The sequence below is a fragment of the Panthera leo genome, chromosome B2 (genome assembly GCF_018350215.1).
Source record: "Panthera leo isolate Ple1 chromosome B2, P.leo_Ple1_pat1.1, whole genome shotgun sequence".
NCBI lineage: Eukaryota > Metazoa > Chordata > Mammalia > Carnivora > Felidae > Panthera > Panthera leo.
The window spans coordinates 112,785,644-112,801,206 of NC_056683.1; the positions used below are offsets into that span (position 1 = coordinate 112,785,644).

Here is a 15,563-nt window from a genome sequence, read left to right on the forward strand (position 1 = left end):
TTTAAGGAACTTTCCTACATGAGACTTTATGATTTATGCTTCTTGGAAAACAAAATGGAAAAGACAGTTTGTTCATTAGCTTAGGTAATTATTTTATCTATATAGAATTTTTAATATTGTGACAGCTTTATGTAGAATTCTGAAAACTCAATTCAGTGCTGGAGAACAAACTGAGGGTTACTGGAGGGCTTGTGGGAGAGGAATGGGCTAAATGGGTAAGGGGCACTAAGGAATCTAGTCCTGAAATCATTGTTGCACTATATGCTAACTAATTTGGATGTAAATTTAAAAAAATAAAAAATAAAATTAAAAAAATACCTCAGTTCAATGCTTTCTTTAACATTGTATATAATTCCCCTAAAACAATATCTGAATATAGAAGAATTAGTATACTGATGAACAGCACCTTCTGTTTTGTGTGTATGGTAGTCAGTCTCACTAAAGATGTAATTGTTGATATATGCTGAATTTTAGTTTTTGCCCATGTCACTGTGAAATTGTAATGTGTATATGGGTTAAAAATTGCACCTTCCTTTTATTGATTGGAGCTGCATTGCCTAATCCATACAAACAGAACTGAAACTTTTCTTTATTTGACTTTCTTTTGAACTGTGGCTAATCCCTCCAGAGAGTCTCCACAATAGTTAAAAGCACATTTATTTTCCCCCCATCTTATGCAATATTGTTGTTATTACATTTTGATTTTCTTCAGAAGTCTTCTTTAATCTCTGCCAAAATACAGTCCAGCTGAGTTTTCTTATGGCTTAATGTAGGAACATGGAAATCCACAGGAAATTTGGATGACCCTTACTCCAATATTATAAGGGTTTAAAAGGTTTTATAGTGTGTATGAAAATTAAAAGGAATTCATGAGATCAGAATGCTTAAAGCTATACAAATAAATGCAAATCTATGAGAAATTACCTTGCCTTTTATTAACAATTATTTAAAAACAAACAAACAAACAAACAACAGCACAAGTGTAGTAAAATCCAAGGGTAAGTTTCTTGGTAGAAAACTGCTGTTGGAGAGGGTGACTTGATTACTCAGTTAATGGCATATAATGAACTCTTTTTCACCTCCGTGTGCCGAGTGATGTATTAGGTGCAAAGAAGAATTAATAAGAAAGTCGAGTTTTCTTTATTTGGGGTTAAGGGGCAGAGGGAGGAATTGTTAGGTCTTGCCCCTCAAAATATATTATTTGTTGAATTAGTAGATTCGTGTTGGGTGGAGTTTGATTTCTGTCATTGTAAGGGTGTAGAACAACTTCCCTTGAGATGAAGTCCCTTTTAGTCTATGTGACATAGTCAGATTAAGGGGTTTTATCAATTTATGCAATTGAGATAAAACTCAGCCTGTCATTAGCCTGTCTCATCCATTATTCCAGGACTGATGTTTGTTCATTTCTTTGTTTGTTTCTGTATTCATTCATTCCTGCCTCACCTTATCCTAGAAGGATCTGAGATGCCTTATACAAACTACACATATGTGACCCACATGCAACCAGCTTTGTTTTGGTCCACTCTGAGCATTAAGTCACATTCAAATAAATAAGTACAGTAGACAAAATAATAGAAAATAAATCAGATGTTTACTTTACCTCTCAGGAAACTTCCAAGAGGGAGTAAATGCATTATATATGATGGAACTGTTTTTTTTTTTTAATGTTTATTTTTGAGAAAGAGAGAGAGAGCAGGAGAGGGGCAGAGAGAGAGAGGGAGACACAGAATCCGAAGCAGGATCCAGGCTCTGAACTGTCAGCACAGAGCCGGACACGGGGCTCAAAAAAACAGACCATGAGATCATAACCTGAGCCAAAGTCAGACACTTAACTGACTGAGCCACCCAGGCGCCCCTATAATAATGAAACAAACAAACAAAAAACCTCTTTCCCTATTTCTCTGACCTTTTACATGGCTGTCGGCTATTTCACCAAACTCTTTCCTTCTTGACCCTAAAGTACATGCTATTAGTTGTGTAGTTGACTTAGAACTACTTCCATGGTCACTGTTACAAAGACACTCCCTTTGGGGCTCCTCCCTGGCTAATTGGGAAGAATGTGCGACTCTTGATCCTGGGTGGTAAGTTTGAGCCTCATGCTGGGTGTAGAGATCATTTAAAATAAATGAATGAATGAATGAATGAATGAATGAATGAATGAATACTGGGGCGCCTGGGTGGCTCAGTTGGTTAAGCATCTGACTTTGGCTCAGGTCACGATCTCACGGTTCGTGGGTTTGAGCCCTGCGTTGGGCTCTGTGCTGACGGCTCAGGGCCTGGAGCCTGCTTCAGATTCTGTGTCTCCCTCTCTGTCTGCTCCTCCCCCACTCACGCTCTCTCTCTCTCTCTCTCTCTCTCTCTCAAAATAAATAAACATTATAAATAAATAAACAAACAAACAAACAAACAGGAATCCTTCCCATAGTTCTCTCTACTCATGAGTATAGCACATACTGGTTCCCCAGGTGTCAAAACCCTTCCTCACCCTTAACTCTAAAATTATGTAGGACCTCACAGCCTACATAAAAGAAACACTAAAAAGATGTGGATGTCTGTTATTAACATTCATAAAGGCAATTTATTACAGCGAAAGTACTGAGGGAGGGCATGATGCCAGCATATGACTCAGTAAAAGATATTTTGCAGTGGGCCAGCACAGTATGGTCCAAGACTGCAGCTCTCTGATGATCTGAATTGACCCAAGAATAAAACTTTATGCTCTCTGGAGCAAAACATACAAACGTTGACCTTAGGGACCAAAGCAGTGATGTAAATGAGTGGATAGGTGATCATCACCAGGCTCCGGTGCCAGTGCACTGTAGGGAAGGAAGGCTGGTGCAAGGAGACAGCACATGCCTTTTCCAAGGAGGGAAGCTACTATTGCTCTGCTCCAGTTTTGCCATGTGGAGCCCCAGAGATGTGCTGTTATGTCTGCTAATTCTTCAAGATGAGCCTGAAATCCAGATTTTTATGTGAAACATCCCCGTTTTGAATGCTCATCAGTTAGCCAGTTGGAGTCCTAAAAAGTGCTTGTGGGCCAAGCAGAACATGCCAACAGGCTGAGTCATCCATCTCTGCTCAGAGAAAAGGGTAGCCTGCATGTTTTTTGTACAAGGCTGTCAGTCTCGCTTTCATCTTCTCTGATGTGCTCAACATTGGCACATCAAGATTGGCAAAGTCTAGAGTCTGGCGTTCTCTGATTCTCAACATCAACTAGGTATCCAACTGTTTAATTCAATTCTGACACTAACCTCCGTGAGTTAGTGTCTGACTCCACTGGTTTGAGGTCTCAGTCCCTCAAGACTACCCTCACTTTAGATGCCAGAATCCCCAGTCAACCCCTACTTCTGACCAACTTGGCTACAAATTTGGGAGTTCCCGTGATCCCTCCTCAGGTTTGACAATTCACTAGGACAACTCACCGAACTGAGGAAAATGCTTTGTTTACATTTACCAGTTTATTAAAAAGGGTATAACATAGAAACTGCCCAGTGGAGGAGAATGCATAGGGCAAGGTGTGGGAGTAGATGGTACAGAGCTTCCCTGCTCTCTCTGGGAGTGCCAGCCTCCTAGCATCTCAGTGTGTTCACCAAACCAAGCTCTCCAACTCGTCATCGAAAGGTTTTTACAGAAGTTTCATTGTATAGACACGATTGATTACATTATTGGCCTGGGTGATTGAACTCAATCTCCAGCCCTTCTCCCTCCCCAGAAGGCTGGAGGTGGGGCTGAAATGTCCACCCTTCTAATGGTGGTGACCAGCCCCTATCCTATCTTAGTTCCCCACACAAACTGAAGGAGTCATTTATTAACATACAAAAGATACTCTTAGCTCGGGAGATTCCAAGTCTTTTAGGAGTTCGATGCTAGACCAGAGAGGGACAAAGACCAAGCATTTATTTGTTATTACAACACAGGTGTTCTTTTTGGATGATTAAGAGCAGACTGATATACTTTAGATATGACCACCAGTTGAGCTTTTTGAAAAGCCCAACCAAGACTACCATGTAGTTTAGAAGGTTATCGCCCCAGATTGGCCCTCAGAAAAATGAAACAAGGCCAAGATTTTTCTTTAAAAATCCATTTTCGGTTTGCCCTTACATGTTGAATGAATAACCTCAAAGTTCGTCACTAATTTTAGAAGGGAAACATTTCAAAGTAGGTATTACTAGTCTTCCACCCCCTGAATCCTATTTTTGAACAATGTCATTTCCCAAGGATATGGACAGTTTACACCAATCAGAAAAAAATATTCAAAGAAATTGAATGGGCATATTGGATGAAAACCAACTAAACTGAAAGCATCTGCCAAAATAAGTTTTCAGATTTTTTACCTGATTTACATTATTCTTTCTGAAAGTACCTATAATGACAGGAAGCATTATGAGGCCACCTCTAATTTATAACGTTGAAATAGCATTATCATAAGAGAGTTAAGTATATGTGTGTGTCTAAAATTATTCAGAGGCAGTTGAAAATTATTAGAATATATTTTAAAAGTTGGAAGGAGGTTGAGAAGTCGAGTTAGAGCATATTCTAATTTTATGCCACTCAAAATCGTTTTCTTTAGAGAGACATTTCTGCTGATCATAAATGTTATGTTTCACTCATGAGGCTTTTTGGAAAGCATTAGTTTTTATACTAAACTGATTATTTTTAGGACTGTATTTTTTAGTTTTTCTTTTCCTCCATGTTTCTATAGTTTAAGCAGTTAGCAGGGAGTTAGGTTAAAATCTGAGAACAAAACCCCTGTTATCACTGTATTTCTGCTTGGAAAACTTCAAGTAGCTCTGCTTTAATTAATTGCTTGTTTTGCTGAAATAGCTTCAAGAAATCAAAAATTTTCTGTTTTTCTAGAGGAATCATGTCCTTGAAATATATTGCTGCTATGCTGAAATTTCAATATGTCGCTGAAATATATCCCAGTGCCATCACTGGGGAGTCTGACCATATGATTTGTTTTGAGTAAAAATATACATATATTTTTAAAAATATTGACTTAAAAAGATTTCTGGGCACACTAAGAAGCTCCAATAAAAGAAGATATTTGGAAGACATCTTCAGCTTTGTAGGTGATTATATAAACAGTGAAAGGCTGATTTCAGTAATGATTGAAGTGATCAGATATGAAAATGGGATTTAACCCTTTAGAAATCCTGCCTGTTAAAATTTTCCTTCCAATATCCCTATCTCCAAGAGGCTGTTTTGAGGTCACCCAACATAAAATGAAAGCTCATGTCTGTGATATTTCCATTGCACCTTGAGGTTTCAGGAGTCTTGAGTAAACTTTTTGGTTTTGCTTTAGAAATCTATGTTTACTAACCACTCATTGCCAGCCGTGAACTTTTCTTAGATCTGCTAATGATTTGGACATGGGATATAATGATGAGTTTACAATAATTCATTCATATTACAAATGTGAATTTAGTCAGTGAGGTAGACTTGAGTGATCACCACCAAAGATAGCCAGGGCCTAATGCCTGGATTTGTGAGTGTCACCTTGCATAGCAACAGAGACCTTGAAGATAATGAAAAAGTTAAAGATTTTGAGATAGGAGGATTATCCTGGATTATCTGGGTGGGCTTTGAAATGCAGTCTCAGTGTCCACTTAAGAAAGAGGCAGAGGGAGATTTGACTACAGAGCAGGCAGTGGTGATTTTCAGTAAGCCAGAGACTGTGCTGCTGACTTTTGAAGCTGGAGGAAGGGGCCACAAGGAATGTAGCTTCGAGAAGCTGGAAGAGGCAGGGAAAGTGCCTTTGTGGGGAATGCAGTCCTATAGCTGATTTTGGACTTGTGACCTCCAGAGCTGTCAGAATAAATGTGTGTTATTTTAAGCCCCTGAGTTTGTGGTATTTTGTTAGAGCAGACATAGGGAACTAATCCAGCCAGTTAGTTTAACCAAATTAAGTTAAATAAAGCATATATAATACCACTGTAAAGCAAAAGAAATTTAAAAATTTATGCTTTGTCACTTCTTTATTTTGAGAGGGTGTGCATGTGCATGTGTAAGCAGAAGAAGGGCAGAGAGAGAGGGAGAGGTAATCCCAAGCAACCTCCGAGTGAAGCCCTACATGAGGCGGCTTGACACGGGTCTCAAACTCATGAACCATGTAATTATAATCTGAGCTGAAATCAAGTCGACACTTAACCGGTGGAGCCACCCAGGTGCCCCTATATTTTGTCACTTAACATTTCCATTTGCAGGTTTGGGTTCAGTTCTCTGTTGCTGTATTTATCAGCTTATTCTTGATTGATAAGCAGTAAAATCCCTGAGACTTAAATACCATATTTACAGGACTTTGCTGATTATTCTTCGCACCACACAGTTATCACCTGAAGCACATTTCCATTTCTGCTCCCCTTCCTCAGTTTATAGCCGAGTTATATATTACCATTGTCAGTGCCACTGATTTCCCTGTAACTTTTTCAGGCTGTGACTCAGCATCCTGACTCTTAGAAAAAGGAACTAGACTCCCACACGGCAATCTATATATGCAACAAAAGCCTGTCTTGTTTCATAAACACAAGGCAAACATTCTACACAGTAAACATTCATTTTGTGGCAGTGCCATTGTCATCCCGGTACTGAAAGGGGGCATATAAGGTTCTCTGAATGTCCCTTAAGAACCCACCCTAAGTCTCCTCTGAAAGAGTGAGAATTTGCATCCATTCCTGGCACCTGCACTTTGATTAGCAGAGTCCCCGAAGATCTCCTGATCCCATCCTGTTTTAATAGCCCAAAGAAATCCTAGAAAGGGTAACTTTTGTGGTTTGTCCCTGATTGGCATTCTATTTATGAATCTTTATTAGAATGCGTTTCTTTTTTGATGCCAAGAAAAATTCCATTATGTGGATATGTGTTCACCTATAACGATATATCTCTAGTTATTGAACGCAGAGCTGAAGGATCTCTTTTTCTAACTGTATTGGTTTTTCCAACCAGAGTATTTCCATTTTAACTGATGAATTTTCTTGGTGGGGGAATCTCATTAGCAAAATTAGACAAAGTGAGGAAAAAGAATGTTTATCTCAAAGGGTGGCACTAGAATTAGGTACATCTACATATTTTTCCGGTGATTACCCCTAAGCTTTTTGGTTTTATTTGATCATAATTCTAAGAGAGAACTTTCATTAATTGAGTGCTTTTGTTTGTTTGTTTGTTTGTTTTTTAACTGTCTTCCCCCTCTGACTTTAAGTTGGATATTATTTGGCATATATCACAGTTGGAAATTTGCAGTGGAAAGTGAAAACTGACCTTCCTTTTATGAAAACACATTCTATTTAATCATCTCAAAAAACCATCTGAGGCCATTCTTTCCCTCTTCCCCTTCCTTCCTTCCCTCCTTCCTCCCTTCCTTCCTTCCCTCCTTCCTTCCTTCCTTCCTCCCCCTTTCTTCCTTTCCTTTCCTTTCCTTTCCTTTCCTTTCCTTTCCTTTCCCTTTCTTTTTTCTTTCTTTCTTTCTTTCCTTTTATTTATTTTTGAGAGAGAGGGAGAGAGAGCATGAGCAGGGCAGGGGCAGAGAGAGAGAGAGAGAGAGAGAGAGAGAGAGAGAGAGAATCCCAAGCAGGCTTTGCCCTGTCAGTGTGGAGCCCAACGTAGGGGCTCAAAACCAGAAAACTACAAACTGTTCGACCATGACCTGAGACAAAATCAAGAGTAGGACACTTAACCAACTTGAACCACCCAGCCACCCCCATGGACTTCTTTCAATAAATATGTACAGTACTGTAAGTGTATTTTCTCTTCCTTATGATTTTCTTAATAACATTTTCTTTTCTTTATTGTAAGAATACAGTATATAATACATATAACATATAAAATATGTTAATTGACTGTTTATGTTATCAGTAAGGCTTCCAGTCAGTAGTAGGCTATTAACAGTTAGGTTTTGGGGGATTCAGAAGTTGTATGTGGATTTTTGGCTGTGGGGGGGGGTCAGTGGCCCTAACCCTTGTGTTGTCAAGGGTCAACTGTATTTTGGAGGGTGGGCAAAATGGGTGAACGTGGTACAGACTTCCAGTCATAAAATAAATAAATCCTGGGATGTAATCTACAGTATGGTAACTATAGTTAATAGTACTGTATTGCATATATGAAAGTTATTAAGAGAGTAGATCTTAAAAGTTCTAATCACAAGAAAAAATTTTGTAATGATGTGATGGATGTTACATCAATGAGGTGACGGATGTTAACTAGACTTATTGTGGTGATCATTTCACAGCATATACTAATATCGAATCATTATGTTGTTCACCTGAAACTAATATGTTTATGTCAATTGTATCTGGAAAAAAAAAATAGGCAGGGCAGTCCCATTTGGTTTTGGAGGTCAGAACTTGGACCTGACCTGCTTGAATATTTCTAATGATGGGGAACACTACTTTATGAAGCAGCCAGTTCCATTATTGGATTGCTTGGTTAGAAAGTTATACTGAATTAACCTTTATTCCTGTATGGCTTCCTTTTCTTCATTAATTCTTTGGAGTTCACACACCAAATCTCATTTCCTCTTAAGCTGTAACTGAATGAAATGAGACACTAAGGTGTGTGCTCAAAGAAAATAAAACCAAAACAAAACAAAATTTTTTTTTTAAAAAAGCAAAAAGACAACTATACTGCCCTTATGGTTTTTTTGAACCTTTTTTTTTTTTTAATATTCTTTTTATGTGAATGGTTCATATACAGTGATTTCACATATCAGTGGTTCTAACTTGGCCTCTGGACTTTCCCAGGATGGAAGCTGCAGTGGAAGGAAAATGTACTCAGGTGTGAGGGAGCACAGAGGAGTGCAGCGTCTTGGGAAGGTTCAGTTTAGATTTAAAAGGATTTTTTATTTTAAATATTTATTTCTTTTTGAGAGACAGAGCACAAGTGGGGTAGGGGCAGAGAGAGAAGGAGACACAGAATCCGAAGCAGGCTCCAGGCTCTGAGCGGTCAGCACAGCGCCCGACACGAGGCTCGAACTCACAAACTGAGATCGTGACCTGAGTCGAAGTCAGACGCTTAACCGACTGAGCCACCCAGACGCCCCTAAAAGATTTTTTTTAACCTCAAAACTGCTTTAGCACATACATCTCAGCTAAGTGTAAACTGTAGGAGTCAGACCAAAGCTTGAAAATCATGTCATCAGCCTCTTGCTTTTGTTTTACTTTAGAAGAGTGCTAGAGGGTTTGTCATATTTTCAAAGAAGGTCATAGCAGATTACATGGAGAGCCAAGCCCAGAATTGAAATCTTTCCTTCCTGCAAGCATGTTCTCGGCCCACCAGATTGCCAGGCACCTCTCCCTCAAATAGTTCATAGAATTTCCAAAACCCAGTGAATTTTATTTTAAAGTCAAGATATACATAGGTGCCTTAGCATTGTAGGAGTGGACTGGGGAGGCCCTGAGGTTATTGACTCACATCTGGCTTTGTGAATTCCTGCTTTACCGGTTAACTGTGCCCTGTGACCTTGGGAAATGGCCCTAAGTTTCCATAGCCTTCCTTTTCTTCTGTGTAACAGGGAGATAAGATTGCCTGCCTCGTTGGGCTTTTGTGAGGCTGGGATGATATTTATAAAGTACATAGCATGGTGTCTCATTCATTAGTCAACTCAGTAGTAGTTTCTGTTAGAAAACCCTCTTTAAAACTTTCTGTAATAATCTTTAAAAAGTAAAACTTGATTTTTAAAATTTGGCAGTATGTGTTAAACTATTCTTGTCATAGGGAAGAGACTTCAAAAACTAAATACTTAAAAAAATATATTTTTCTGACTATTATACACAGTGTAAAATCCAAAAGGTACAAAACAGAACACAATGAAAAGTAATTTTTCTTACTCTCTTTCCCCCTAGCCACTAACTCTTGCCAGAAACTCACTTTACTGTTTTTTTTTATGTGTACCCTTGTTGATATACCCTATGCATATACTAAATGTCTAAATATTAAATGATATCTATCTTCGCTCTTTCCTTAGTCTCTTGCTAATAGGGCTGACTGTTGAATCAGTAGTTGTAAGTCAGTACTATCCAATACTTTCTGTGATGATAGAAATGTTCTATGTGTTTGTCACTCACTACAGTACCCACTAGTCTGTTAAGCTCTTGAAATGTGGCTCTTGCAACTAAAGAACTGAATTTTAAATTTTTATTTAATTTTAATTAAACTAATAATCACAAGTGGCTGGCTCATAGTTACCATATTGGACAATGCAGTGCTAGATATTTATGTCTATGGCACTTACCTTAGGGAAAGAGTCAGATAGAACTAATTTAATATTAATTAAAGAACTCTATAGTTTAATACACTTAAGTTATTTTTAAAGTTTATTTATTTTGAGAGGGAGAGAGCACTCACGAGAGAGAGCAAGGAAGCGAGAGAGTGTAGGGGAGAGAGAGAGAGAGACAGAGAGAGTATCTTAAGCAGGCTCCACACTGTTAACGCAGAGCCCAAAATGGGGGCTTGAACACACGAATCACGAAATCATGACCTGAGCTGAAACCAAGAGTCAGACGCTTAACCCACTGAGCCACCTGGGTGCCCCTATAGTTTAATACATTTTAAATTATATGTGGCTAATGTATTTTCTTTTCTTTTTTTATTTTTCTTTTAATGTTTATTTTTGGTTTTGAGAGAGAGAGAGAGAGAGAGAGAGAGAGAGAGAGACAGAACATGAGTGGGGGAGTAGCAGAGAGAGAGGGAGACACAGCATCTGAAACAGGCTCTAGGCTCTGAGCTGTCAGCACAGAGCCCGACAGTGGGGCCCAAACCCATGAACCGTGAGATCATGACCCGAGCCGAATTCGGATGCCTACCTGACTGAGCCACTCAAGAGCCCCTGTATTTTGTTTTTAAATCAAGTGAGATTAATAAGGAGATGTGAGTTTACTTTTGACAACATGCTAATTAAGAAGACTGTGAAATGGTATGTTCGTAGGAAAGCAGATCTCAACCAAATCAGAACGTATTCAAGTTTGTTCATCCATTCAAGAAATACTGAGCACCTAATGTGTACCATGGAGAGGCCCTGGGAGTTTGGCATTTTAACAAAACCTAGACACATCCCTGCCCTTGTGAAGCTTCCACTCTGGTGCTAAAGAAAGCCCTCTCTCATCATTCCATGCCTTTTTGTTTCATTCCACTGGATGTGGGCAAGCAACAGAGGAGCCCTGCAGAGACAAAGCAAGGAACTTGCTCAAGGCCCTGCCTCTGATTGTTGCCAGAACCCTGAGCTTACTTCCTTTAGTAAAGGAAAATGCTTCAGAGGAAAACAGTTTTTTAATCCAGCTACTAAAAATGCTTTCTTTAGCAATATCACCTTGTTTATTTCTTAAGTCTGCTAACTCTGGGTTGGGTGCTAGCAGGGAAAAGTGAGGTGTGCATGTGCCCTACAGGTGCACACAATTTTAATAAAAAAAAAAAAAAAAAGCCAAGAGATTCCAGAATAAGTCCTTTAATATTCCTTTATGGTAGGGAAGGTACAAAGAAGAGCTCAGGGTCAAGACAGCGGAGCCATACTGCCTCATTCTTCTGCCCTCGGGGAAGGTGTGATTTCTCCAGCTTCTGGATTTGCTGTTATCTCTCCCAAACAGTGGTTGCTTCTTAGTGGTAACATTTCATTTAAGTTTTATTCTTTTTTACCTTTCTGCATTTTTAATATTTTTGAATATGAACAAGTATAATTTTTACAATAAAACAAAGAATAATTATCTTGTCAAAAATAGTCCAGAGAGATGATGAAAACCTGAAATGATTTAGTAGGAGCAGAGATCAAGAAGAGAAGATGAATTTGAGAAGGAAAGATTTAGGAAACAGAATTGACAGGGCTTGGTTTTAGTAGTGGGAGGAGACTGCTGAGTAGTAAAATTTGTTTTATGTGGGGCACCTGGGTGGCTCAGTCAGTTAACCATCTGACTTCAGCTCAGGTCATGATCTCACGGTTTGTGGGTTCAAGCCCTGTGTGGGGCTCTGTGCTGACAGCTCAGAGCCTGGCACCTGCTTCAGATTCTGTGTCTCCCTCTCTCTCTGCCCCTCCCCCACTCATGCTCTGTATCTCTCTCTCTCAAAAGTAAACATTAAAAAAATTTTGTCTTATGTAATTATGATCTCTTTAAAGAAAGATAAATGCAGCATAACAAAATAAAAGTGGGGTTTTGGACTCGTATTCACAGCCATCAAATTTAAATATGTCTCATTGTTTACAGTCATTCATATGCTTAAGATGATTTGCCTAGTGCGGCTCTAGGGTGGCTCAGTGAGTTAGGTATCCAACTCTTGATCTCAGCTCAGGCCATGATCTCTTGGTTCCTGGGGTTGAAGCCCCACAGCAGCTCAGAGCCTGCTTCAGATTCTCTCTCTCTGCCCCTACCCACCTTGCGTGCATGCGCTCTCTCTCAAAATAAATAAATAAGCAAACATTTTTTTTTTAGAAACCCCACAAATCTTTAAAAAAATAAAAGATGATTTGCTAAGTATTTTTTTTGGTCCACAAAATGAATAACTGTACATTTGGTGTCATTAAAAAAAGCTTCGTTTATGTTCTTGTGTAACCTTTTGTTTTCAGTTTAATTTAGTGATAACAAAGCCCTATTGTGAGCATGTCTTACCACGATAGATATTGACCTGCAGAACAACAGAGAAGGCCTAAACAGGAACATTGGAAGAGTATTAACTGTACCACAGACATCGGATGGCAGTTTTTCCCTCTTAGGCACGGGGTTAAAAATGTACTTCCATGCTTTGAAGAAAGAATTTACAGTGGGCTTCCCAAACTCACATCCGATTTCCAGTTACAAGATCAGAATGTTCTAACCATGTTGATAAACTCCAGAGAAATAAATTCTCATGAGTACTCTAGTCAAAACAAAAGATGTAGCTGATTGTAAAACTGGTGAAGTATTAAATTGTATTCTGTTTTCTGTTAAACAAGTTTGGTATTGCTGTTTCCTAGCATTTTTTCTTTAAACAATTACTTTTGGCTATATGTGTTGACATTAATGGTCTGTGCAGAAAAGGGGCAAATGAATAAAACAGTGTATCCCATTTTGTTATTTCCTTGTGTGAAAATCAGTCTCTAATGAGATGTCCCCAAAGAGTGCTGCTGTTCATCAAAACATGTGCCCTAGATCTGAGTGAGTTTAATTATCATGGGGACTGTGAAACGAGGACATTTAAATCAACCTAAAGTGGAAAAATCCAGAAGAGGAACAAGCAACATATCTCAGGCTGTGTAGAATTAATTTTTAACACCTCTTTTCTCTCCTCCTGGAAGGAATGATTTTTGGAAGTGTCAGTAAGGTTCATCTCAAGCATGTTTTTGATAAGCCAGTATATCAGAAGAAGATCAACGCATTCATAGCCAGCTTTTTGGATACAGAGATCAGCTCTTTGCATAGACCTCCCTAAGCAAAGTGCTAATCTCTTCATGATGTCTAGGTTACTGTATACTAATTTCAGTCTCACATATAATAATCTTGATCGAGAGAGAAATTGTTTTATTAGGAACATTATCTGACTCAACATTGTGAAGAACTACTCGCTCTTACCAGAAAAAAAAAAAAATTTAGGATCTGAGGTTAGAAAATAAAAACATGTCTACTGAATAGAACTCCTTTTTATGAATCTCCAGTTTGGTTTGGTTTGTGGTTTGTTTAACAAGTAAACATAACAAGATAGCTAAACTAAGAGATGGGGAGTATGTGCATCTATGATTTTTGCCCAGCTGTCCTTTCTCCTAGGCTATATGCTCATTTATTAGCCAGCTAGAGTCTAAGGACATGACTGCTTGCTAAGTGTTCAATGAATTACAGCCTAGTTGAAATATTTTGTTGGAATATGAGAGTTTATCTCAAAAGCTGAATGTATTATGTATCTTACCATGCTTAGTTCTCATGTCATTATGTGATGATGTGAGGGGATATTTTACTATTTGTTTGTTTATTTGTGTTACATGTTGACACATATTCTCTCAATCGGACCCAATTAAATAGGCCTCAGTGAGGGACCTCTCCAAACTGTTAAATGGATTTGTTCGATGTCACAAAGCAAAGAAACATAAAATCTGACCTTAGTCCCTGTATTATTCCTGCGGGTATTTCATTTTTCTCCCAAAACATTTCTTTATCCTTGCCCAACATTGAATTGTATAAATGCTCCAGATAGCAAAGGAAATAGACATGTATGTGTCAGAGATAGTGACTGTGTGTAAACAGTAAGGGAGCAAAAAGAGTCCTAATTAAAAATATTTACACTGGAGCAGACTGCCATGTATAGTAGAGGCCAGGACCCTTGTTCTTTATATTCTGGTAAGGTAAAAGCATTCTTCAGAAAGCCTGGTAAGTACAGAGTGACACATCAATTAATTACAGTGATACCTCAGTTGGAAAATATTTTGAGTTATTGGATCTCAGCAAATTATGATAAACTTCATCTCTTACACATCTTTGACTCAGTAAGGGATTGAAAACATCAAATATGTTAACTAATGTATCAGTCAGCTCTGATATTGGTAATGATAATGATAACTATATATATTGTCATTATGGCATTTTCTGTCTCTGGAAATGCAGCTCTTTCTTCGGTACCACTAGCATCTATGTATAAAGGAAAAGAATTGCTCGGACCTGAGCCAGCTTGCCAAAGTTCTACACTCAGTGTGTGAATCAGTTATAAAGGATTTATTCTTACAAATGTGTTTGCCCATCAGTCCAAAGGTACCGTTGAAAACCTGAAACTCTCTCTCTCTCTCTTTATTTATTTTTGTAATTAAAAAAAATTTTTTTAATGATTATTTATTTTTGGGGGAAAGAGAGAGACAGAGCATGAATTGGGGGAGGGTCAAAGAGAGAGGGAAACACAGAAGCCAAAGCAGGCTCCAGGCTCCAAGCTGTCAGCACAGAGCCCAACACAGGGCTCAGGCCCATGGACCCTGAGATCATGACCTGAGCCGAAGTCGGACGCTCAATAGACTGAGCCACCCAGGGGGCCCCGTCTCTCTCTTTTTTTAATGTAACACTTCAAACATGGCAGCTGTATATTTTGATTTAAAAAAATGTTCAACATTTAGAATCTAGTCTTCCCCCAGGCCTGGAGGATTTCCTAATAATTTTCTGAGATGTAAGTACTGAGGATATAAGATTGAGGAAATACTCCAGGACTCCATGTAATAAGAATTTTTAAGTGATTAGAAAAGAAGACAATAAGAGGAAAATGTGATTAACAGAAATATAAAGTGTTTTCTATATCAGTTAAGTAGTTTTTCAAAGCCCATCAGCATGAAACTAATATAATTTCTCCTAGAAAATCATTTCTTTCTTCAGTGTTTTTCCTTTTTTCCCTCATTCCTAGATTGAAAAAGAAAAAACAGGCCAAACAAAATGCAGAGACAGCCTCAGCTATTGCCACAAGGACCCACACTGGAAAAGAGGATGCGAAAGCAGTCATTTTAGAACAAGACAAGTGCAACATTGCTGTGGAAGAGGAGTATATCACTGATGAGAAAAAAAAGAGAAAAAATAATCAGTTAAAGGAGATCAGGCGTACAGAACTGAAGAGATATTATAGTACTGGTGAGTATTGGTGGC

General features: G+C 38.5%; 1 protein-coding gene across 4 annotated transcripts in view; it reads left to right on the plus strand.

Moving 5' to 3' along the window:
- Positions 1-15,563, plus strand: part of NCOA7 (nuclear receptor coactivator 7) — a 157,275-nt gene that overhangs the window by 52,553 nt on the left and 89,159 nt on the right. For all 4 annotated transcript variants that reach the window (XM_042939755.1, XM_042939754.1, XM_042939756.1 and 1 more), the window contains exon 3: positions 15,328-15,548. In XM_042939755.1, coding sequence (XP_042795689.1) covers positions 15,328-15,548 — 221 coding nt within the window. The remainder of the gene's footprint in view (positions 1-15,327; positions 15,549-15,563) is intronic.